We start from the raw sequence: 22,235 nt of genomic DNA on the forward strand, positions 1-22,235 counted from the left end.
TTTTTTAGATGAACCATTTTTCATACTGAGCAGTAAACATGTTTCATGCTGAGCAGTAAACATCAAACACATTGATTGCTAGGCATAGTTCTTTGTTGCCAGAAGGAAATGCTTCCCCCGACTTTTTAATGCAACAGTATTTAATAGGAAAAGAGAAACAAAATTTCTATCGCCAAATAAAGTGACAGGACAAAAATGACTTCACTATTCTTCCAGTTTGCAAATGTTTTCCATTTATTTTAAAAGCCATGTCTTATTGACAGATTCCTTCCCTATCTCTTGTTTTTGAAGGGCAAGGAATGCTAGCATTTCAAACTATCTACCTACTCTATCTATCTATCTATCTATCTATCTATCTATCTATCTATCTGTCATCTACCTATGTATCTATCTAAAATCTCATTCACTTTTTCAGTTTTCTCTACAAATCCTGCTTCAGCAGACAGCTCACTAGCGAACTAGAAAGCGAGTTCTCCTACTGCCTCACAGACGGGACACTGACTCCCCAGCAGGCCAGAAGTGGGAGTGGGCCCCAGGGCCGGCCAGCACAGCGGGGGGGACCCCTGGGAGTCACAGCGGGTGGTGCCAGCAGGACTGCTTGTCGTGCCTCCCTAGCTCTCCTTCCCTTCTTCCTCGGCAAATGCGTCCCCAATTCCCCTCACCCTCAGCGTGGCCAGGTGACCCAGTTCGGGACTCTGGCATGCTGGCAGCACAGCGTGCAGAGTGTGGGTTCCAGAAAATATCCTTAAAGGGAGGAAGCACGCTCTGTTTTGTTCCGTTCGTCTTCTCGTGGCTGGAATGGGGACAAGCTGCTTAGAGCTTGCACAGCCATGTTGGACCATGAAGGAAAAGCAAGTGCCTGGGGACAGAAAAGCAGCAGAAGGCAGGAAGATGCCTGGACCCTCAGGACTTGGAGAGATACCGACAGTCCCAGCCTGCCTACCTGCAGACGGGTCTCATGTGTAACAGGAAAAGAAACATCGGTTTTGCTTAAGTTGCTGTTGGTTGGCATTTTCTGTCTCGCATATCTGAACCTAATCCTAACTGACACAGATCTCAGTAGCTCTGACAGTCTTTTTCCTCTGTTGCTGGGATTCCTCCTCAAGGATTCATAAAGACTTTATAGGAATCTATAATCTATAAAGTATCTTGAAATTGCATGTTAAATCTATGTTGCATGTTCATTCACACACTTTTCAGGGAGAAGCAGCCCATGGCAACTCATTTAATTTTTTAGATTCTCAGATTTCTTGCCTGTAATAAGGGGAGAACATTCACCTCTGCAGAGCTGATTTCACTATTTCTGAATAGTGCCTTCAGCATAGTGAATAGTGCCCAGCACGACACGCTCTTTTCTAAAAATTTTGTAAACAGTCTCATCACACTGCCTATTGATCTTAAATCTAGCAGTCATCTAGGACTTCTCTTACTCCCTGTCATTAAACTACCCTATCAGTTGCCCAGAACGTAGAGTCTTTCTCTACAGCGTCTCCTCCATTCACTTCTTTTTCCTCACACCCCCGCCCTCTGATCCCGCTCCGGCTTATAGCCTCTGTTGTCTCCTCCCTGAGACCCCCAGCAGGTCTTCTCACGTTTGGGCTCTTCTTTCTACATTCTACTCTTTACGAGACTTCTAAATCAATTTACCTAAAGGCCTGGACTGCCAAGGGTTCTCCAATGCCTACTGAATCAAAATCAACTCCATCTAAAAGGAGTCAAGGTACACAACACAGAAAAAAAAAATTCATACAAACCTAGCTTTGAGTCCTGGTTTTAGCTCCTTACTTCCTTTGCGCTCTTGGGGAAATTATATGACTTCTCAGAACCGGAGTTATCTTAGCTCTAAAGTACAGACAACCGTACCTACCATGCAGCATCATAGTGCAGATCATTGGGACACGACATATAAAAGGACAAGTTCGGTGCCTGGTACATACTAGGCTCACAGTAAATGTGTTGCCTTCCTCTTTCCCTCCATGGAAAGGACATGGACCAAAAAACGCATGTCTGCCGCTTACCACCCTTCCACAAATCCCTCATTTGTATAACCTATGCTAGTCAAACCAGATTATTTGCCACCTCCCAGATATAAGTCATGTCTTCTCTTATTCAATTCTGCAATTGTGCTCAGACTGATTTTTTCTTCATATCCCCTCTCCCTTCATCTTATGTTGAGACCCTCCTCAGCCTTCAGGGAGTCCTTCAATTGCCATCTCCTCTATGAAGTCTTTTCCCGATGTTTCCAGGCTGATGTAAGCTCTCCTTGTTTAAAAAGGCACGTTTTCTGTGTTTCTCCTGTGGCACTTCACAGTTCTACCTTGCCTCATTTCACGTACTTACTACCTTTCCTAAAAGACTAGAGATGCCTTGAGAGCAGAACTAGAACCCCGTCGTCCTTTGCACCTCTCATGGCCCTAACCCAGGTCCTTTTACCTGTATTTCCTGCGTTAACTTCAAAATTTTCAAGCAGAGCTCTTTTCAATATATCCCTAGATCCCTTTTTCCTACTTTTACAACACCACAAAGACAGAATGATTAAAAGTGTACTCAGGGAATACTCTATTTTAGTTTCCTCCCTTCTTGTCCAAAAAAGGAGGCAATGCTTCTGGATGCGGAACACTTAGTAGTCGATCCAGCCCTGTGACCCATCATTCAGAACCATTTATTACTGTGTCCACTGGGTACACAGGACTTTTGCTTTTCCCTTATTTCCTAAGACTCTGGCTCTGCCTCTTACTTCTCTAAAGCCCCCAAGACTTTTTTTTTTTCTTTCTGCATTTCAACAACAATGAATCTCATATCTGGGCTTTGAGCACCCCTCCTAAAGATGATGGATAGGAGCAAAGCCTTCTGGGACACATTAGTACAGCTGCCAGTGGGCAGGAGGTGCTTATAAAATAAAAAGGCTCGGGATTCTGGGAATATATTTGCAGTTATAAGTGAACCGCCCAACACAGCTGAAAAGAAACACCCAAGAACACTTCCTTTTATTCTTTTTAAGCTGTGCGTGGAAGAGGCACATCATATTAGATTGCAAGTAACTCTCAGAAGGATTTTTTTTATGTCGTGTCACCAGGTGCTAATATCATAACCTTCGCCCATCAGGTACATGTGCTTTAGAATTACAGGAAGCTTGTAAAGTCAAGTTTAAAGCAGCAAAAGTCTAGTTTTTAATTTATTGGATAATACTGAGTATCACTGCCTGACTTGAAACATTTTCTCCATGTAATTATGAAAAACAATAACACCCACCGAACTATAAGGTTTAGTGAAGCTTTAGCTCCACTTGCGGGTACGTATGTCAGGTAAAACAGTATCACAAAACTAAACATGATTAAATCACCACTAAGCTACAGGCATGAAGCATCACATTGTAAACTCGATTTCAAAAATAGAAAATGGTTTTATATGTGAAGCTCTCACACATCATTAGACCTGGGATTGTACAGAATTTGCGAAGCTGCTAATGTGCTACATAATCATTGCCTTAAAAAGGAAGGACTGACCAAGAAAGGTATGGATTTTAAGCGTTTGGGGGACAAGAAAATATTTCCTATGTGTCAGTTAAGATATAAGAGCTTGCTGAATCAATATTTTGGGAGGATGCTAGGAGAGGACAATGAGAAGATTTAAGGAGTGATATGAGGCTTTTCTCCAGATGCAGACAGCCTTTGATGTAGAAAGAGAAAACAGTTCTGTCAGATATCCGCAAAGAGAAAAGCTGGAAAAACCAGAGCAAAAAGGAGTCAAGTTCTTTTAGTGAGGCAGACTTTCTAGAGACCCTCTGCCCGCAGTGATGCTTCTCTAACACCACAGACCATATATAAAAGGTTTCCCTCTTGGAAGAGCAGAATATGCTGTGCAGACCCTCAGAGTCAGTCAGACCGGAAAGCAGCAGCTGACAGTGTGAGGCCAGTACTGGGCATGAGTTGGGCCAAACTAGCCAGAGTGAAAAACGAGAACAGTAAGAGAGATCCAACACAGAATGGATGGATCCCTTTTGGGGGGTATCTGCCGAGCTCACAATGACCCCTACTTCACAGCCATGTTGGTGAATGTGACTCCACCCCATGGCCACAGTTGAACGACCCAAGAGCACCTGACACCCCTCTAGGTGGATGAGGAACGTGGAACTGGACCGGAGGTTGGACTTGTAAATGTGACTCTGGGAGTTGGGCTCTGGAAATTGTGGGGAGACTACCAGGTGGCCTGAGAAGCAGGAGGAAAGCTCGTTTGTTGAAAAGGAAGAATGAAGCAAACATAGGGAAAGAAGCAGAGAAAAGTGATAGTGTGTAAATACTCCTCTGGGTTCCTATCTTCCATTCCTGGCCTCGTTTTTGAGAGGCCCAGCGGCCCTTGGCTTCTAGGACTCCCCACTGTGTCTTGATACTAGATCCCCCCATTTTTCTTTAAGTCAGCTTCAGTGGGGTTTCCGCTACCTGCAGCCTGGAGGACTGTAGCTGACAGGCTACCTCGGAGGGGCTGACCGTGTAGCTTTGGGACAGCAACCAGTCTGTCAGTGAAAGCATGCTCTTAATCACAGGCACAACCCGCATTCCTAACAACTGTTAGGACATCAACAGGCTATAAATACAAAAAAAAGTCTTTCTCAGAAAACAGGGCTTTCTTGGTCTAACACAGTTGGGTCCAGGTTCTTTGATCAATGGAGTCCACGACGACAATGGTAACGCTGATACTCACAGCAGCTACCATTTACTGTGTGTTGTAATGATAATTTACTAAGCCCCAAACTATGCAAGACTGGATGCTTTATATATATCCTATCTACTTCTCACAACTCTTCACGGTGGTAGTGAGAGTAGAATTTTGTTTGGAAATGTTTGTGACACGATGCACAACAGAGACATCATCTGGGAAAGGCCAGCATACTGGGCAGGCAGGTGCCACAAGAGGGTACTCAGCATGATGGATTCGCCATGATTCAAGATCTGGCCATTGGTCTTGCAGTCTCAGAAAATTTCCATGGTGTCCTAGCACTTAGGAATGCTGAGTCATGCAACAGAGTTCACTAGAGACTGATATATAAACCAGATGCCAAGTTATTAATTTACCATGAGATGTATAACTGCCAAGCAGCCTGGATGCTGATGCTGGCCTGAGCAACGTATGATACGCTCTCTGTAGACAGATTGCTTGGGGAGCCAAAGTTTGAGGAGGTTGTTTGGGTGGTTAGATGATCTGAATGTCAGACAGAGGGATCTGACAGCTGCTGTATTCGTCTCCACGAAGGGGACTGAGCTACCAGGTGAACCAGACACTTGGGCACCATTTCTTTGGATGCTGCCAGGAGAGCTTCTGCCAACAAATGCTTCCGTGACCTTCCTAGGCTTCTAGAGCTAACCAGTTTTCCTTCTGAAGGAAACATTCTTTCTTTAGATATCTTAATATCCAATCCATCTTGTGCGTCTAGGAGTCCCTTTATTTAAGGTTATTTTGCATATTTGGGGTCAGATTCATGATTTCATGCCTTAATAGTTTGAAGTAAAAGGATAACTTTATTTTCCTTCTTTCCACATTTCTCAACAGAGTAGCTCACTATCACGCGAATGTGTCATCTACGGTACTATTATCCCGACGTTTTACAAAGAGGGTAAAAAACATAGGTTTTGGAGTCAGGAAGACCTGGGATAAAATTCTGGCTCTCCCATTTTTAAGTTTCATAATTCAAGACAGGTTAATTTCTCCTAGCCTCAGTTTCCTCACTTATAAAGTGGGGATAATGCGCACCTCACAGAATAAAATGAGATTTACTGAGGTTTTTATGCAAAGCATCTAGCACAGTTCTGGGTGTAAAACACGGAGATGATCATAACACATTGAATAATCCAGATCTCAACCATTTAGATTCTCCTTGGTTTCCAAGTATGTAATTTTTTCTTCATTATTCTTCCAACGTGGTTTCCATTTGATTTTTATAATCATATTAGTGTTACTTTAAAAACTAATTTCCCTGACTTTTGAACTGAATAAACAAAAACGAACCCTACATGAGTGCACTGATTACTTTGGCTTACTGTTCTCCTTCTCCACCAGAAATAAACAAATGACACAGCTTGCTTTTGTCTTTTTCCTTCCTGTTATCCTTGTGAAGATATCGTTTATGGACTCTAGTCATGTTTTTTTCATATAAGAAGTCTGCACCAAATTCTCAAGCTGGAAAATGCCTTTTTAACTGAGAAAGTGCTATGAAATCATACAGCTTTTGTCACAAATCAATTTTGTTCCCGATTAATTCAGTTTACTTTTCAGATGTCAGAATTCCCCAAATTACATGATACTTCCCGTATAAATGTGTGGGTCTCTCTTTATATTTAGCTATTCTATCTTAGGAGTTTGCATATGCAATTATGCCCTCTTTTTTCAAGTACATGATAAACCTTGTAAGAGTAGGGACAGATCAATCTCTTTATATCCTCATTGTCTATACATTGTAGTATCCTACACTAGATTGAGAAGATACCAAATAATTCTTTGTTGGGGAGAAATGCTATGAAGTGGAAATAAAAATGACAGAGATGTTTATCTCATTTGTTAATTATATTCACATTTTCTGAAGGTATAGATCTGAATCTAAGTATCTATTTAATTCTTTTGGTGTAAACTTTTTGTGAACCTGTGTCAATTTTTCCTCAAATTACTTAAACATTTTCTTTCCTTCTCCTTTGACTTTTTTTCTTTTTAAAGATTTTATTTATTTATTTGACAGAGAGAGAGAGAAGAGTAAGAGCACAAGTAGGCAAAGCAGCAAGCAGAGAGAGAGGGAGAAGCAGGCTCCCCACTGAGCAGGGAACCCGATGTGGGACTCGATCCCAGGACCCTGGGATCATGACCTGAGCAGAAGGCAGATGCTTAACCGACTGAGCCACCCAGGTGCCCCATCCTTCTCTTCTAACTTTAACACCAGGAATTTTATGTACACCCTAGACGTTTCTTACATTAGAGGAATTCCTGACTTTAGCTTTTACATCCTTTCCTTTAATCCACATTGTATGTTAGCAACGCCAAACTTATCTTCCAATTCACTCCTTTAACTTTGCTTCCCCTGTTTAAATTGCTTCAGTGATTCCACGCCCTTAGTGTTTGTCTTGAATTGTAATGCTCAAGCTTTATTTATACTCTTAAGATCCTTGAGGAAAGATGATATTTAGTTTGGCCTATCTCACATACCAAATGAAGATATCTAAAGATTTAGTGCAACACATAAATGAAAATAAATATGAAACAAGAATAATGCAGTATTGAGAGAATAAAAACAAGTACTATGACAGATCTGTGTGAGAATTAAAATATCCATTATCAATTTTACTCCAAAAGTGGATTAAAATTTTACAATCTGGGTACATGTGTTTTTCCAAAATTGAATCCTGAGTAGGCAGTGTATACAACAAGATGAGGAAAGGAAAACTTAGAATGTGCCGGACACAGTGCCAGAAATTCTGACATTTAAGCTCATTAAAATGATACAATATTCCTTCTAGGTTGACGGCATTATTCTATCCTACAAGTTGTAATCTTATTGATACCTAAGTATACTGCTAATACTTAAAATTTAACCTGATAAAATTATAAACTGACCATAAAATAAGCTCCTTTTGCTTTCTGTGAACATTAATTTCAGGGTCTTTATGCAGAACCTATGGTTAGTTTGATTTAATATTATAAACATGTTTTCCATATTTTTCATTACAATTGCAAAATAAATTCCATAAACTCATATGGGGAGCCTATTTATAAATGCCATTATCAATCATGGAAAGATATATAAACAGACAAATGTGAGGGTTCTGTATAAGTGAACTCTATAAGGTCAGTTTTTTATGAACTAAACGATCCTCAAGGAAAAAGTCAACCAAACTTGATTCTGTTTTTAGGACTAAAACCAAAGAGATTAAGTTATCTTTGTATTTAAGAACTAGCCTCTGTCTAGGGGGCAGTGGGCTTGGCAGTATATTCAATGATCTCACCGAAAGCCTATGTAATGTAATGACATTAGACTGTGTGTTTATGGTAGATAATACCAGTGAAGCATAACACGATGCATCTTGACATAATTCAGTTTGCAAAACCAAAACTCATTCAACAGCCCCACAAAATTATGACAAGCAATGCAATACTTTTGAATAATACAAAATAGAAACCTGGACATTCCTGCATTCATTCATCCATCTGATACACTTAGCCTCTGCCCAGGGCAGTGGGTACTAGAAGGGACAGGATGACAGATTTGACACAATCATTGCCTTTGGAAACTACAATCTAGGAGACAAGATAGGAACACATAATTAAAATGTGAGGACTAAGGTAAGAAATAGCATAAAAGTGCTGCTATGGAGCGTCACAGGACTACAGAGGAAGCGGGTAATTTGTGTGGAGATGGCATCTAGGGAAGGCTTCATGGTGTTGAGGGCATAAGGGCTGTTTGGAAGCACGGGTAGGATTTCAGCATAGAAAGGGGAGATTCAAATGAAGAGGGAGTGGTAGGCAAGTGGGCCGTCACTGGCAGCTCTGGTAAATGCTGGACAGGTCGGTTTGACTAGAGGGTAGATCATGTGTAATGGAGTGAAAGGTAAAGCTGGGTGGGGGTGGAGAGGTTATGCAGGGCCCTCAAGGTCAGTCTACGAGGGTGACAGGATCACTGAAAGCTTTTCTCAAGGAATTGGTACAGTCCACCTGTTCCTTGAAGAACTCAGTAGGATAGCTTGAAGGAAGAGAGACCACAGGCTGGAATGCTCTTCAGAAGGTTCTTTTAGTGGTCCAGACATTTGCTTGTGAAGGAGTGGAGGGAAAGAAATGAACATTTATTGAAAGCTCACTATGTGTAAGGCATTTATTTGTTTTAGCTATTTCACTCAATATTTCACTCAATTCTTGTAACATCTCTGAAAGGTAAATAACATTAACTCCAGTGTTCAGCTGAGGAGCTGAATCCCCAGAAGCAAGTCCAAGGTCTGGCGCTGCAAGTGCTCAAGGAAAAAGCTGTCACATCGAATCAAAGCTGTGATTCATGCAACGTATTTTCTGTTCTCAACAGAAGCTCCAAGGAAACAAAATAGTTTGTACAGTTCTAAGACTGCAACCCCGAGAGTTATTTCTACCAATGAGGCTCACCCCAACCCTTGGGTCAAATTCTGCTCCTCGTCAGGGGAACATAAGGATCAGACTGGGAGCTCAGCTGCATGGCAACCTTCTGCCAGTCCCACTTTATTCTTCCACGCCAGTTGTTGATTCTGGGTGTTCTTATGCTGCGATCAAGCTCTCCCTTTCAACTCACAGGAGGTCACGCCTCTCGCTTCTCAGGCCAGCATCCCTGTCTTTGAGCTGCGCCCAGAACTCACAGTTCCCATCTCTCCAATAAGACGTGAAACCTCCCTGATACCAGCGCTTGGCCTGCTGCCCCCGCCATGCCGCCTTCATGCAGTGCTGTGCTTATGTGACCAATCCACCGTCTAGACCCTGGGACCGTCCCAGCTCTCCTGGACTGCTCCAGCCGGTCTGTCGAATCACCAGCCCCCACTCTCTCTGCTCTAGCCTATGCTTCTATTTGATGAAAAGACTTTTGACAATTGTCACCAGGGTAGTAATTGGTAATACTCATACTTAAATATTACATAGCACACGCTGTGTGCCAGGCATTGTTCGATGTGTCTTTCAAACATTCCTTCCTATAATCATCACATTATTAATAGCCTCATTTTATTGATGAAAAAAAAAAAGCAAAACAAAAGACGCGAGGCTGAGAGATTAAGTTACTTGTCTAAGGTGACATCAAGCATTCTGGCTAGAGTTTATCCTCTTAACCAGAAGGCTGTTCTTCCTTCCCCAATGTCCGTGAGAAGATAAAGAACATGTTACCAGCGAATGTACTATCTCAAATGCCTCATTTAATGCAACTGGCATAACACTACCACTAAGAGTTATAAGACTTATGCTAGTTAACACTGAGTTATAAATATGGACCCAACAAGCAGTTACAAAGAAGCCCTTACATGATGCTGAAACTTTGACATAGGAGTATTTTCATTTTGACTGAACATACTAAAGGTGTTCTGCATTTGGGCAAGTCTAATAAGGCAGTAGTATTCAAAGATATTGCTATTTTACTTATCCAAAATAATCCAAGAATGCTGGTAGAGAAGGTAATCCTGAATATGATATTAATAGGAGGGGAAACAAATTTAAGGATTTAAAGAATCAAAGCAGAGTTGGTAAGAGAGTAGATTTTAAAAATTCTCATCACAAGAAAAAAAAATCAAATTAAAGACTGCTGACATCTTGGCAAATCAGATAGTTCTGCACACTCAGGTTTACTTGACAAAACGATGACACATTTTATTGTTATCAATTCAGAAGGTGAACATCTGACTAAATATATTATAATAAAAAATTAAAACAAGAATTAAATAAGAATATAATATGTCAATGTTAATATGCTAATATCTTAATACGAATTTTGGATTCAAATTGGATTTGGCATGGAGTCTGCTTAAGACTCTCTCTCCCTCTGCCCCTCTCCTCCATGCTCTTTCTCTCTCTCTCTCTCAAATAAGTAAGTCTCAAAAAAAAAAAAAAAATAAGTACAGAGCACTCATTAAAAAAATTGGGGAGGGCATCTGGGTGGCTTGGTTGGTTAAGCATCTGACTCTTGATTTTGGCTCAGGTCATGATCTCAGGGTTGTGAGATCGAGCCCCATGTTGGGCTCCCCACTGGGGATGGAGCCTGCTTAAGATTCTCTCTCCCCTCTCCCCACCTTCCCCGTCTAAAAAACAAAAAAAAGAAAAAGAAAAAATTGGTGAATATCTCTGTGTACCAAGTGCTAGATAAAAGTGATCAAGAAATACAAGGAGCTTCTTTTCTTTTCTTTTTAGATTTATTTATTTTAGAGAGAAAGAGAGCGTGCGTGCACATGAGTGGGGGGAGTGGCAGAGGGAGAGGGCAAGAGAGAATCCAAGCAGACTCCCTGCTGAGCACAGAGCTCAATGCAGGGTTCGATCTCAGGACCCTGAGATCATGACCTGAGCCAAAATCAAGAGTTGGATGCTTAATCGACTGAGCCACTCAGGCGCCCCCAACGAGCTTATTTTCTAATGGTAGAGAGAGAAAGACCATGAGCAAGTAAATAAATAAATGCATACTATAATTCTAAATAGTAATAAGAGCTATGACAAAAGTAAAACAAGGTAATGTAATTTAGAATAAAGAAGTGGTAGTGAACCAGCCATGATAGGACATTTGAGCTGGTACCTGACTGACAAAGTTGGGGAAGAGAGCAAGAGAAATGACTGTCAAGTGGGATACTCAACCAGTATGGCTGGAGCACAGTAAGGAATGGGGAGACTGGCATGAGACCAAGTCAGCGAGCTGGGCAGGGCACACATCATAGGTCCTTATAGGCCACAGCAAGATGGTTGAATTTTGTTCTAAGAAGTAGAGGAAGGCACCATCAGGGTCTAAGTTAGAGGAGTGATGTGACCTGATCTACATTTTTAAAAGATCACTTTAGCTGCTATTTGGAAAATGCATTACAGGGAGTCAAGAATAGAATCACTGAGACCAAGTAGGAAGCCACTGTAGCAGGGAACAGGAGGGGGCAGCCTGGACTCAAGTTGTACCAGTAAAAAGAGGGAAACAGATGGAATAGGGACATATTTTGGGGGCAGAACTGACAGGACTTGTTGATGCAGTAGACGTGGGGAGTCAGGGAAAGGGAGCAACCTCATTGTCCTGAGTTTGTGTGATCTAGTGATATGTGGAAAACTAAGAGGAAAACAAAGTTTTGGAGAAATCAGATCTGTAGAATACTGATAAGTGGAAAGATAATGTAGTGATAGCCTCAGTGACATTTACGTTAAACTTAGGGAAATGACAAGCAACAAACTTTCACAAAGTCATATGGAATACGACCATGGGTTAGACAGTTTTCCTATCAGCCGCCTCAAGCCCGAGACCATTCTCAGCTCTGGAAATGAAGACGAAAACTGAGTCATCCATTCTGGCCTATGTGAACATATTTTATTTCATAAAGCAGTTCTAGAAATGCTGAAGAGTGTGAGCACATGGTAAGTATTTGAAAAATGTGTGGTGAACTGAATGACAGCTGTCCCATTACACTCAGAGATCATGTAACATAACCTCCTATAAAAGGGCTAAGAGTAGAATTGAGAACTCTCAAAATTGCCACGAATCGTGAATCTGAATTACATTATTCCCTATTTTAAAATTTCTATTTTGTGGGTGTGTATACATATGCATGTATATGTATTTGTGTGCATTTCTCTCTGATACTATTGATGGGAAAAATAGGTATGCCCTAATCTTTTTTTGATTATTATTTTTAAAGATTTTATTTATTTATCTGTCAGAGAGAGAGAGGGAACACAAGCAGGGGGAGCGGCACGTAGAGGAAGAGGAAGAAGCAGGCCCCCCCGTTGAGCAAGGAGCCCGATGTGGGACTCGATCCCAGGACCCTGGGATCATGACCTGAGCCGAAGGCAGATGCTTAACTAACTGAGCCACCGAGGCGTCCCTCTAATCTTTTTTCCTAGTATCTAATCAGCACTTTTCCACAATGCTTTTATTTAAAATGAGTAGTCATTACCTACCTGTAGCATATCCCCAAGGTCTGCTGTGCTAATATCTGGATCCTCTGTGGTGTTGAAGGGCACAGGAGTTATCCGTACAAGGGTGAGCACTCGAGGTTCTGGATATCTCCATAACATCATCCCTGAGCTATCTTCAGTTTCATTGTAAAACAAGACTTCATAGACACCAGGCATTTTCAAGGGTTCTGTTAAAGGAAAAAATAATTAATTGCATGCTTTTGAAAGGAAACATGTTGATTTATTACAGAAAGAGAACATTATGAGGATAAAAGATAAGAATGTAAAGAAGCTGGCTGGCCATTTTTAATTGGTTTGAGACAGGAACAAATTAAGAATTTTCCCTTAAGACAGACTGAAAGGTAATGTACTATTTTTTTTATGTTATGTTAATCCCCATACGTTACATCATTAGTTTTTGATGTAGTGTTCCATGATTCACTCTTTGCGTGTAACACCCAATGCTCCATGCAGAACGTGCCCTCTTTAATACCCATCACCAAGCTAACCCATCCCCCCACCCCCTCCCCTCCGGAACGCTCAGTTTGTTTGTAATGTACTATTTTTGTACGGCAGGTATTAACGTACTTTTCAAGTGATCTTAATGTGCTATTTAGCGAACGCGCAGTTAAAACTCTCTCACATACCGAAGCTGTTGCTACTTACCAGCATCTCGTACATACTGGAATAGGCCTGTCCGTAGGTCATCTGAACTTTGTTCACTTTTAAACATCTGGTTCTTTTCTATAGGAGACGGCATTTGGGACACTGCTTCAGGAACTTGCGCTTCAAAATTTCCCTCCTCCTTAAGGTATCCACTGAGTAATTCATGTAGAAGAACTAAACAGTTCAAATGTTCTTGACCCCAGAAAACCTTTAACAATCATACGAAAAATTTTAGTGGCTTTTAAATACAAACATTTCATGAGGATAATTAGGCACAATCATACTTGAATTAATGCAAGACCATAATTACGTTCAATTTAATTATTGACAATAACTTAACTATAGTTTCTAAGTAATTGACCTATGGGATGAAATTCTATTACTTGAATAAATATATAAAAACAAGAAAATCAATTACATCATATATTGTGTTAATAACAATCAATTTTCAATGCTGAATTACCAATGAAATTATGTTAGTGCAAGGTAATGTTTATGAGTTAACTTAGCTAAGTGAGAAAACAATACCTATTACAGTCTGAGAGAAGGCAATGAAGATCTTCTAGGCCAAAACGTTTTTAAAAGAATAATAATAACCTTGTGGAATAGCTTCCTACATTTTGTCATGAGATTAAACAAACACCTCTCAATTATAAGGTTCCTTTCTTTGCACTTTTACTCTTCAGAGAAAAAGAGAGGGAAGATGCTCAATGAACTTGAACTCAGAAGGCTCCCAACTTCTGTGTTTAGCTAGAATGTGCCAACATACAGTATTCCACAGCCCCTGAGAATCAACCATAGAGGAGATACAGTAGAGTTTCAGAACAAAGGCCTTGGTGTTTTCTGTAATAAAGAGGATCAAATTCTCTTTTCTCTGCATGTGAAGAGTACTAGTCCATAACAGAAGTATGACCCGTGGGTAATGATGATTAATGTCAGAGGACTCAAAATGCAAATAATGTTACATTTGTTTGTATATACTGGATAAAGGCAATACAACCATTATTTCTAAGAGAACCAGATAAACACAGAAAAGAGAAAAAATATAAAGATGCAGAAAAAAATAACCCTATACCAGTGGGTAAATTTTAAACCTAAGTTTGGGTCCTGCTCTCTGGAATTAAGGCAGTAGAAATAAAGGTAAGAGATGTGATACTAAGTCTACTGTGTTCTCATCAATCTTATTTTTATTGGATCCTGAAAAACAGAGATAGGTGAAAAGTCATGCTGGGGAGCTGAACACTGTGCTCTGGGCTTTAAATTGTCAAGAGACAGTGACTGTATAATGTAGAGATAATATACTATGTTTTTGTCTTATTGTTGATTTTAATGAGGAGTTACTTTGCTGTCTTGGGAAAATGGTAATACAGTTAATACTGTTGATAAAACAACATGAAATCACATGCTTATTGTTAAATACATGAAGATTTCCTATAGTCTCCAAAGCAATACAAAGTAGTAAGTTATTAGAATCCTTCCACATCTTCCCGTCAGTAAAAAAACTGGTGAAAAAGTCAAGGCAACACAACTTTTAGATGAAAACAAGAAATTCATATGTAATATGCCTCCATTATTAAATTAGTCATTTCCATTTTCTGTAATTGTGAATTTCTCAAGATTTTTGGATTTATGTCAAACTTGGGGGACATCAAATCATATAAAGAATACATTCACATCTATCCAAATAGAAAGTTACCAAGAAAAAAGTTGAATATCCTCACACAGTCCATACATGGCTATAAATCAAATGCATAAAAGGCTGCAATTGATTATATATCAAGTGTTAATCATCAAATGTTATAATATCTAAAGAACCTGCCATTGGCAAATGGTTATTATATACTGCTGATGGCACAGTGCTTGAGACAACTTGACTACTTTGTAGAAAAGTCTATAATTAGAAAAATGTTTAATGACCCAGCAAGCAATTCTACTCCTAGTCATATCCAAGAGAAATGAAAACATATGTCCACACAAGAGCTTGTACATAAATGTTCCTAGCAGCATCATTCATAATACCCAAAGGTGGAAAGAATCCAAAAGTCCATCAACTGATAAATAGATAAATGTGGTATGGCCATACAATGGAATATTATTTGGCCCATAAAAAGGAACAAACTAGGGGCGCCTGGGTGACTCAGTTGGTTAAGCGTCTGCCTTCAGCTCAGTCATGATCCTGGGGTCCTGGGATTGAGCCTCGCATCAGGCTCCTTGCTCAGCAGGGAACATGCTTCTCCCTCCGCGTGCAGCTCCCCCTGCTTGTACTCTCTCTCTCTCTGTGTCAAATAAATAAATAAGATCTTAAAAAAAAAAAAAAAAGGAACAAAGTATTGGCACCTGCTACAAATGGATGAACCTTGAAAACACTATGCTAAGTGAAAGAAGCCAGTCACAAAAGACCAGATTATATGATGCCATTTACATGAAATGTCTAGAACAGTCAAATATGTAGAGTCATAAAATGGATTAGTAGTTGCCTAGACCTAGGGAGAGGATTAGAGGGTAATGGGGAATGAATGCTAATGGGTACAGGGTTTTGAGGGTGTGTGCGTGTGTGTGTGTGTGTGTGTGTAAATGTTCTAAAATGGGTTATAGTGATGAGCACACAACTTCATGAATTACTAAAAAACCACTGAATCGTACACTTTATTTAGGTGAATTGTATGGTATGTGAATTCTATCTCAATAAAGCTGTTAAAAAAAGTTTAGTAAGAGATCAATCTGATAATACTCTTTCTCACCCTATCAAGATTTAGTCTAACAGTTCAAAAAATGAACAAAGGCTAGTTGAAAACTTATGGGAAAATGTGGCCAATCCCCACAGACCTGTAGCAGACCTCCTCTTAAATCAATGGATATTTTTGGTATGGACTGTTCTGGGCCTGGATTGCCACTGTGTTTACACCACTTAGCTTCCAGATTGACAGTAGCACAGCATGGTCCTAACAGAATCCGATTTCTTTCTTTGAGACTTGTTTTAAGCAGAAAATCATTTATGCTGAGTAGAAATGATGACCCAAGAATTATGCCTGGAAAAAAAAAAAAGAAGAGGGGTATATGTTATAATTATTCCTCGTCAAAAATGTATGTTTGAGCAAGAACTATCTGTATTTTTAAAAAAGCATTAATTCATCCTTTGTCAGAGTCTTCTTTTTCAGTTGGCTTCCTCCCACAGTTTTATGACACTTATATAGAATTCTAGTTATGAAGCAGGTATGCCTCATTCACATTCCTAACAAAGAAATATTTGCCAAAACATTATGACTTTTTCCATGTGTGAGCATTTTAAGTTTTATGAGTAGAGACATTTTCATTAAATTGTGCAAGTTTTTCAAACAACTACATTAAGAATAAGAACAGCTGCTTCATTTGTCTATTGTTAACATGATGGGAAAGGGCAATTTTCTGTGATTTCTTATAGTAACAGAGTATAGTATATTATTTTGCTAGACACTCAAGTTTTTGACTGGCCCATGTTAAAATTCAAAACAATCAAAATATATAACATGTGTTTTCTAAAAATTTTAGTTTAATCCAAACTTCACACATCATAACCACTTGAAGTTTACAAAGTCTTAAAAACAGATAGTGGCAGGTTAGATTTATGAGAAAAACTATACGCTATAGTTCAAAGTAAATATACCCAGAAAAGGAATACACTTTAAAATGTAGGTTTTTCTTTTGAACTTAAACTAGAAGTGTAGATCAAAACCTTTTCATAAAACCAACAGCACACTTTAAGATATTTGGATGCAAAGTTAGAGTGGTGGGTTAACTTTCCCCAAGGAGCTCATATTCTGAATTGTCATTGTGAATATTGAATTTCACCAGACCACGTTTGTAATGCCCATGGCTTATTTTTCTAATGATACTTGATCCTTAAAAGAGATGGAAGATTAAAAAACACCTTAGGCCCATAGTATACACGTTTCAAAGTATAGTACCCACATTGACTTTTCAATTCTGTGGAGACTTGAAAACTTCATATATGTTGTATGCTCCTACTACAGAAATAAGATACATAACTTCTAATCTTCCATGGAAGACATCACACCCACGTAAGTTAGGGCTAAGACTTTTGTTAAAATTTAGGATGGTAGAAACCAGTTTCATAAATTTTTTCAACTCTATTATGGCACGAAGACTTCCATTTCATTTATACAACTTCCTTGATTCACAACTACACCTCACTTAAAGAAAAGAAATAAAACAGAAAATTAAAAAAAAAAAAGAAAAGAAACAGGCCCCCAAATACCTAAGAATCAAAAATCATCTCCATTAATGGAGTTTAGAACTCAAGTCATAACTTCCTGACTTAACTGCATTACCTTTCCTGAAATATTTACTACTCAACAGTAAATATCTGCTAAATGAAACATATCAATTTATTATTCAGAAATTTCTCATAATGGTATTATGAAAGTATAGGCTTGATTCAGTATAGGCATCCAGCAAATGAGTATTAAGGGAACATTAGAATTACATTTCTCTTTATTCCCCAATACATACATCTTCATTCTGCCCTACAGTGAAATACCCAATTATCTGGTAGTAATCTTAATGTGAATATTCTTTTGGTTCCTCATACACAAAATGCTTAATACCAAAGGCCTTCTAGGTTGCTTATCTCATTTAATGTTTATCATTACCTCGCCAGACACCCAGATTTAAAAAATCTCAGGGCCCACTTTGGGAGCTCTTGCTCTCTTATTCCAAGACTTAATTTCTAGATCATTCTATCCATCTCCATTATTTTAAAACATCAAGGAATGGGGCGCCTGGGTGGCTCAGTCGTTAAGCGTCTGCCTTCGGCTCAGGTCATGATCCCAGGGTCCTGGGATCGAGTCCCACATCGGGCTCCCTGCCCGGCGGGGAGTCTGCTTCTCCCTCTCCCACTCCCCCTGCTTGTGTTCCTGCTCTCGCTATCTCTCTCTCTGTCAAATAAATAAAATTAAAAAAAAAAAAAAAAACAAACATCAAGGAAGAGAGATTTTGGTAAGCTAAATGACTGAAATGGTAGACCACATCATTTTCAAGCTTTAGTAGACTGACCATCCTGGAGGCAAAGACCATTTTATTCAGTATAGTACTGGGCACAACAGTAGCTCTTCAGGATATATCCCACCAAACTGAATTGCCAGTATAAAATCTGATCTTACTTTCATCTGTCTCAACATATTTTTTAATTGACAGACAAAACAGGAAAGTGCTTAAATCTTTGCCATTCTTCATTCTATCACTGTGTCATAGAATAGTAAGGCTGGATGGAGGAGACCTTAGAAGCCATCCATTCCAAGTCCCCCTCCTCTAAAAGAAATCACACAAAACTCTTTTTATTTTGAAACGATTTTAGAAGCACCTAAAACTTGCAAAAATATACAGAGTTCCCATATACCTCTCATCTAGCTATGTAACCATAGCAGAAATACTGAAATCAGGAAATCAACATTGATATCATACCAGTAAGTAAGATCTCATGTAAATTTTGCCATTTTCCCCACTAATGTCCTTTGATGGTCCGGGATCCAAACTAGGAATCCCTACTGAATTTAGCTGTCAGGTCTCCTTAGTCTCCTTTAACCTGTGACAGATCCTCCAGCTTTCTTTGTCTTTAATGACCTTGATGTTCTTGAACAGTCTAGGCCAATTACTTTGCAGAATGTCTCTCAATTTTAGTTTATCTGATGTTTTCTCATCAGAATGAAGTTATACATTTTTGGCAAGAATCCCAGAGGAGTGATGCCCTTCTCCATGTTATCATATATTGGGGTATGTGATATTGATGTTTTACTACTGGCAATATTAACTCTGATCACATGGCTAAAGTGGTGTCTGCCAGGTTTTGCCACTGGAAAACTGCTATTTTTTTCTTTTGAAAATAACAAATATCTTGTGGGGGAGATATATGAAGATCATGCAAGTATCCTCTTTTACATCAAACTTTTACCTGCTAATGTTTTAGCATCCATCAGTGGTTCTTGCCTGCAATGATTATGACTGTGGTGTGTGATCATGTTGATTTTCCATTTTTCTTATTCTTCTACATTTATTAATTAGCGTTCTATGGTAAAAAGAGCTGTCCTTTCTACCCCATTTATCAGTTCAATTATTTATTTGTATGTGTATGGACTCACAGGTATTTATTTTATTTTATGGGTTATAATCTAATACTATCATTTACTTTGTTGCTTCAACTGAACCAGCTCTGGGCATTGAGAACCCCTTCAAGTTGGGTCCGGTGTCCTTTTGATATACCCCCAACATTTTTTGAGAACTATTTTACTTTCTGGCCATATAAGATGTATTAGGCTTATCTTGTATTTTTCCCATCTCATCTATGGCATCAGTCATTTCTCTAGAAAACAGAATCTGGATGATAAGTATGCTCATTGTACTAGGGCATCACTGCTTCTAGGCCTTCTCAGCAGAGAGGACTAAGGAGCCTATGTATATAAACCACCCATGTTTATGTACACATCTCTATTTCTTTACCTATCCATCACAACAGATACTAAAAATCATGGATTCATACTGATACCTCTGGTTCTAATCCAGCACCACAGAGTGGTTTCTAGCCTTCTCCCTTTCCTTATTTGTACCTCTTCCTATAACAGTGAGAAACCTGCTGAACACCTCTTCTGTGTGCTGATTTCTAATCATTCCTAAAATATCACTTTGAAGTGGTGAAAATTAAAGCAGAAGAACTAAGACAGACATAAGGGACAACTTCATGAGAGCAAAGGTAATTATCAAAGAAAAGACTATCAAAGAAAGGGCTAATATTTATCTCTAGGAGTCTTGTTAAGAACGGGCTTGACAACATTTTGTCTGCAGCATACAGATGAAGGAGATTACCTTTCTCACTCTATAACAGATTTCATTTATACAAAGATATTTGTAAGCATATGATAAAATCTTCGTAGAAGTAACTTAATACATACAGAATTTGGATCTTACTAGATATTTCTACTACGCAGGAACTACTCAAAATACTGATATTGTACTGTCTAAATTAGTTTCTGAGGTTTTGCTTTAAAAAGAACTAGTACTGGAATGACAAAATTTACATCATTATATCTTATATATATTCCACAGAAAGTGCCTATCTCTTCTCAAAGAAGAACTTTTTTTTTTTTTTTTAAAGATTTTATTTTATTTATTTGACAGAGAGAGAGAGAGAGACAGCTAGAGAGGGAACACAAGCAGGGGGAGTGGGAGAGGGAGAAGCAGGCTCCTGGCCGAGCAGAGAGCCCGATGCGGGGCTCGATCCCAGGACCCAGGGATCATGACCTGAGCTGAAGGCAGACACATTACGACTGAGCCACCCAGGCGCCCCAGAAGAACTTTTTTTTAAAAAAAGATTTTATTTATTTATTTGACAGAGAGAGACACAGCGAGAGAGGGAACACAAGCAGGGGGAGTGGGAGAGGGAGAAGCAGGCCTCCCGTAGAGCAGGGAGCCTGATGTGGGGCTGGATCCCAGAACCCTGGGATCATGACCTGAGCCGAAGGCAGACACCTAATGACTGAGCCACCCAGGCGCCCCTCAAAGAAGAACTTAAGTAGGGTTGATGGAAGGCTTTTCTTAATTCCCTAAAGTTATACAATTATAAGTATTTATTGCCTGGGGTGAGGAAGGATGTGAGAAAAAATTCTAAACTTGAATTACTACAAACAAGTATAGAAATATTGACAGCTTTTGTGTCACTGCAAACCCTGTTAAACACACAAACACTTCACTGCCGTCATACAAATCCTATTCTTTTTTGCTTGGGTAGAGACAATGGGGTACCTAGAATTCGTGCGAGAATAAAGATAAAGGTCGGGACTGTAATCTCAGAAAAGTGGCCCAGAAGTAGGAAGCCAACGGTCAGGCCAACACCTGGGAGCCTGCCACAAGAAGAAGAAAGCCAGCCAGACTCCGGTGTGTGCTGAGAAGGGTAGGAGGAGGCAAAATGTACCTGAGATACAGAGGCCTTACAATGGAGGCAGGCACTGTTCTAGCTTTAGCTTTATTTCAGCAATAATAGAATCTATGCTTTGCCAGAAAGCAGGCTAGTAGGGCTGGAAAGTCGCCAGACTTTGATTTTCATGTTTGATACTCTCTGGAGTTTGATTTGGCTCAAGGATGAGCATGAGATTCAATGAAAACCAATGAGGTACAGTAATACTTTTGGGAAAGTGGCCTTTCCTCTTGCTCCCTGGCTTTGAAGTTAAGAAAATGAAGGCACTGGAGCTGCTAGGAGCCCCCATGTGGGGTCTGAGGCAGAAGCTACGTAACACAGAAGGGAGATCTACTGGATTCTGCCATGCCTAAGGACAGCACTGGTCCCAAGCTTTTCACCTACATGAGACCGCTTAAATCAGCTTAGGTTGGATTTTCTGTCATTTACAACCTAAAGCATCCCAACTGATACACAGTCTCTAAGTAAAGGGATTGCCAAGGGAACCCACAGTCTTCTATTCTTTCCTCTCACCCCAATCTCTTATTCCAGTGAATTTCTCTACTCTCATGGCTTTAAGGACAATTTCTTACGACAGTATTCATAACCATGCCTAATTTCTTAAGAAAGTGCTACTCCCATGCCTCTATCTATCTGTAAGGCTTCTGGATCTCTGCGATAACCTCCACCTTGATATTTATACATGATGTATTCATTATTCAACCAACATTTACCGGTTATCTACTATAGACTGGGTAAAGTAAATAATTTGCAATTTTTTCTCCTCAAACCAGATTTTTCCTTGGCAATTTATCATCCTCAAGTTCCGAGATCTAAGGAAGTACTAGAGGGGAAAAAACAATCAACAGCCTTTGTAATATTGACTCTGTTAAGCAAGTGAACTGTTAAAACACATGGATACTTCCCTACTACCAAACAAATCTTTTTTTTTTTTTTTTTGCTTTGTATTCTCCTTTGTGCTGTTAATTCTTTCATTCTAATCAAGTAT

At 39.5% G+C, this 22,235-nt stretch overlaps 1 protein-coding gene across 3 annotated transcripts in view; it reads right to left on the bottom strand.

Annotated features, from left to right (window-relative positions):
• VPS13B (vacuolar protein sorting 13 homolog B) overlaps positions 1-22,235 on the bottom strand; it is a 741,629-nt gene that overhangs the window by 129,049 nt on the left and 590,345 nt on the right. For all 3 annotated transcript variants that reach the window (XM_078072177.1, XM_078072178.1, XM_078072179.1), the window contains 3 exons: positions 16,111-16,313; positions 13,285-13,492; positions 12,622-12,806 (listed from right to left, as the gene is read on the bottom strand). In XM_078072177.1, coding sequence (XP_077928303.1) covers positions 12,622-12,806; positions 13,285-13,492; positions 16,111-16,313 — 596 coding nt within the window. The remainder of the gene's footprint in view (positions 1-12,621; positions 12,807-13,284; positions 13,493-16,110; positions 16,314-22,235) is intronic.

The sequence above is a fragment of the Halichoerus grypus genome, chromosome 5 (genome assembly GCF_964656455.1).
Source record: "Halichoerus grypus chromosome 5, mHalGry1.hap1.1, whole genome shotgun sequence".
Classification (NCBI taxonomy): domain Eukaryota; kingdom Metazoa; phylum Chordata; class Mammalia; order Carnivora; family Phocidae; genus Halichoerus; species Halichoerus grypus.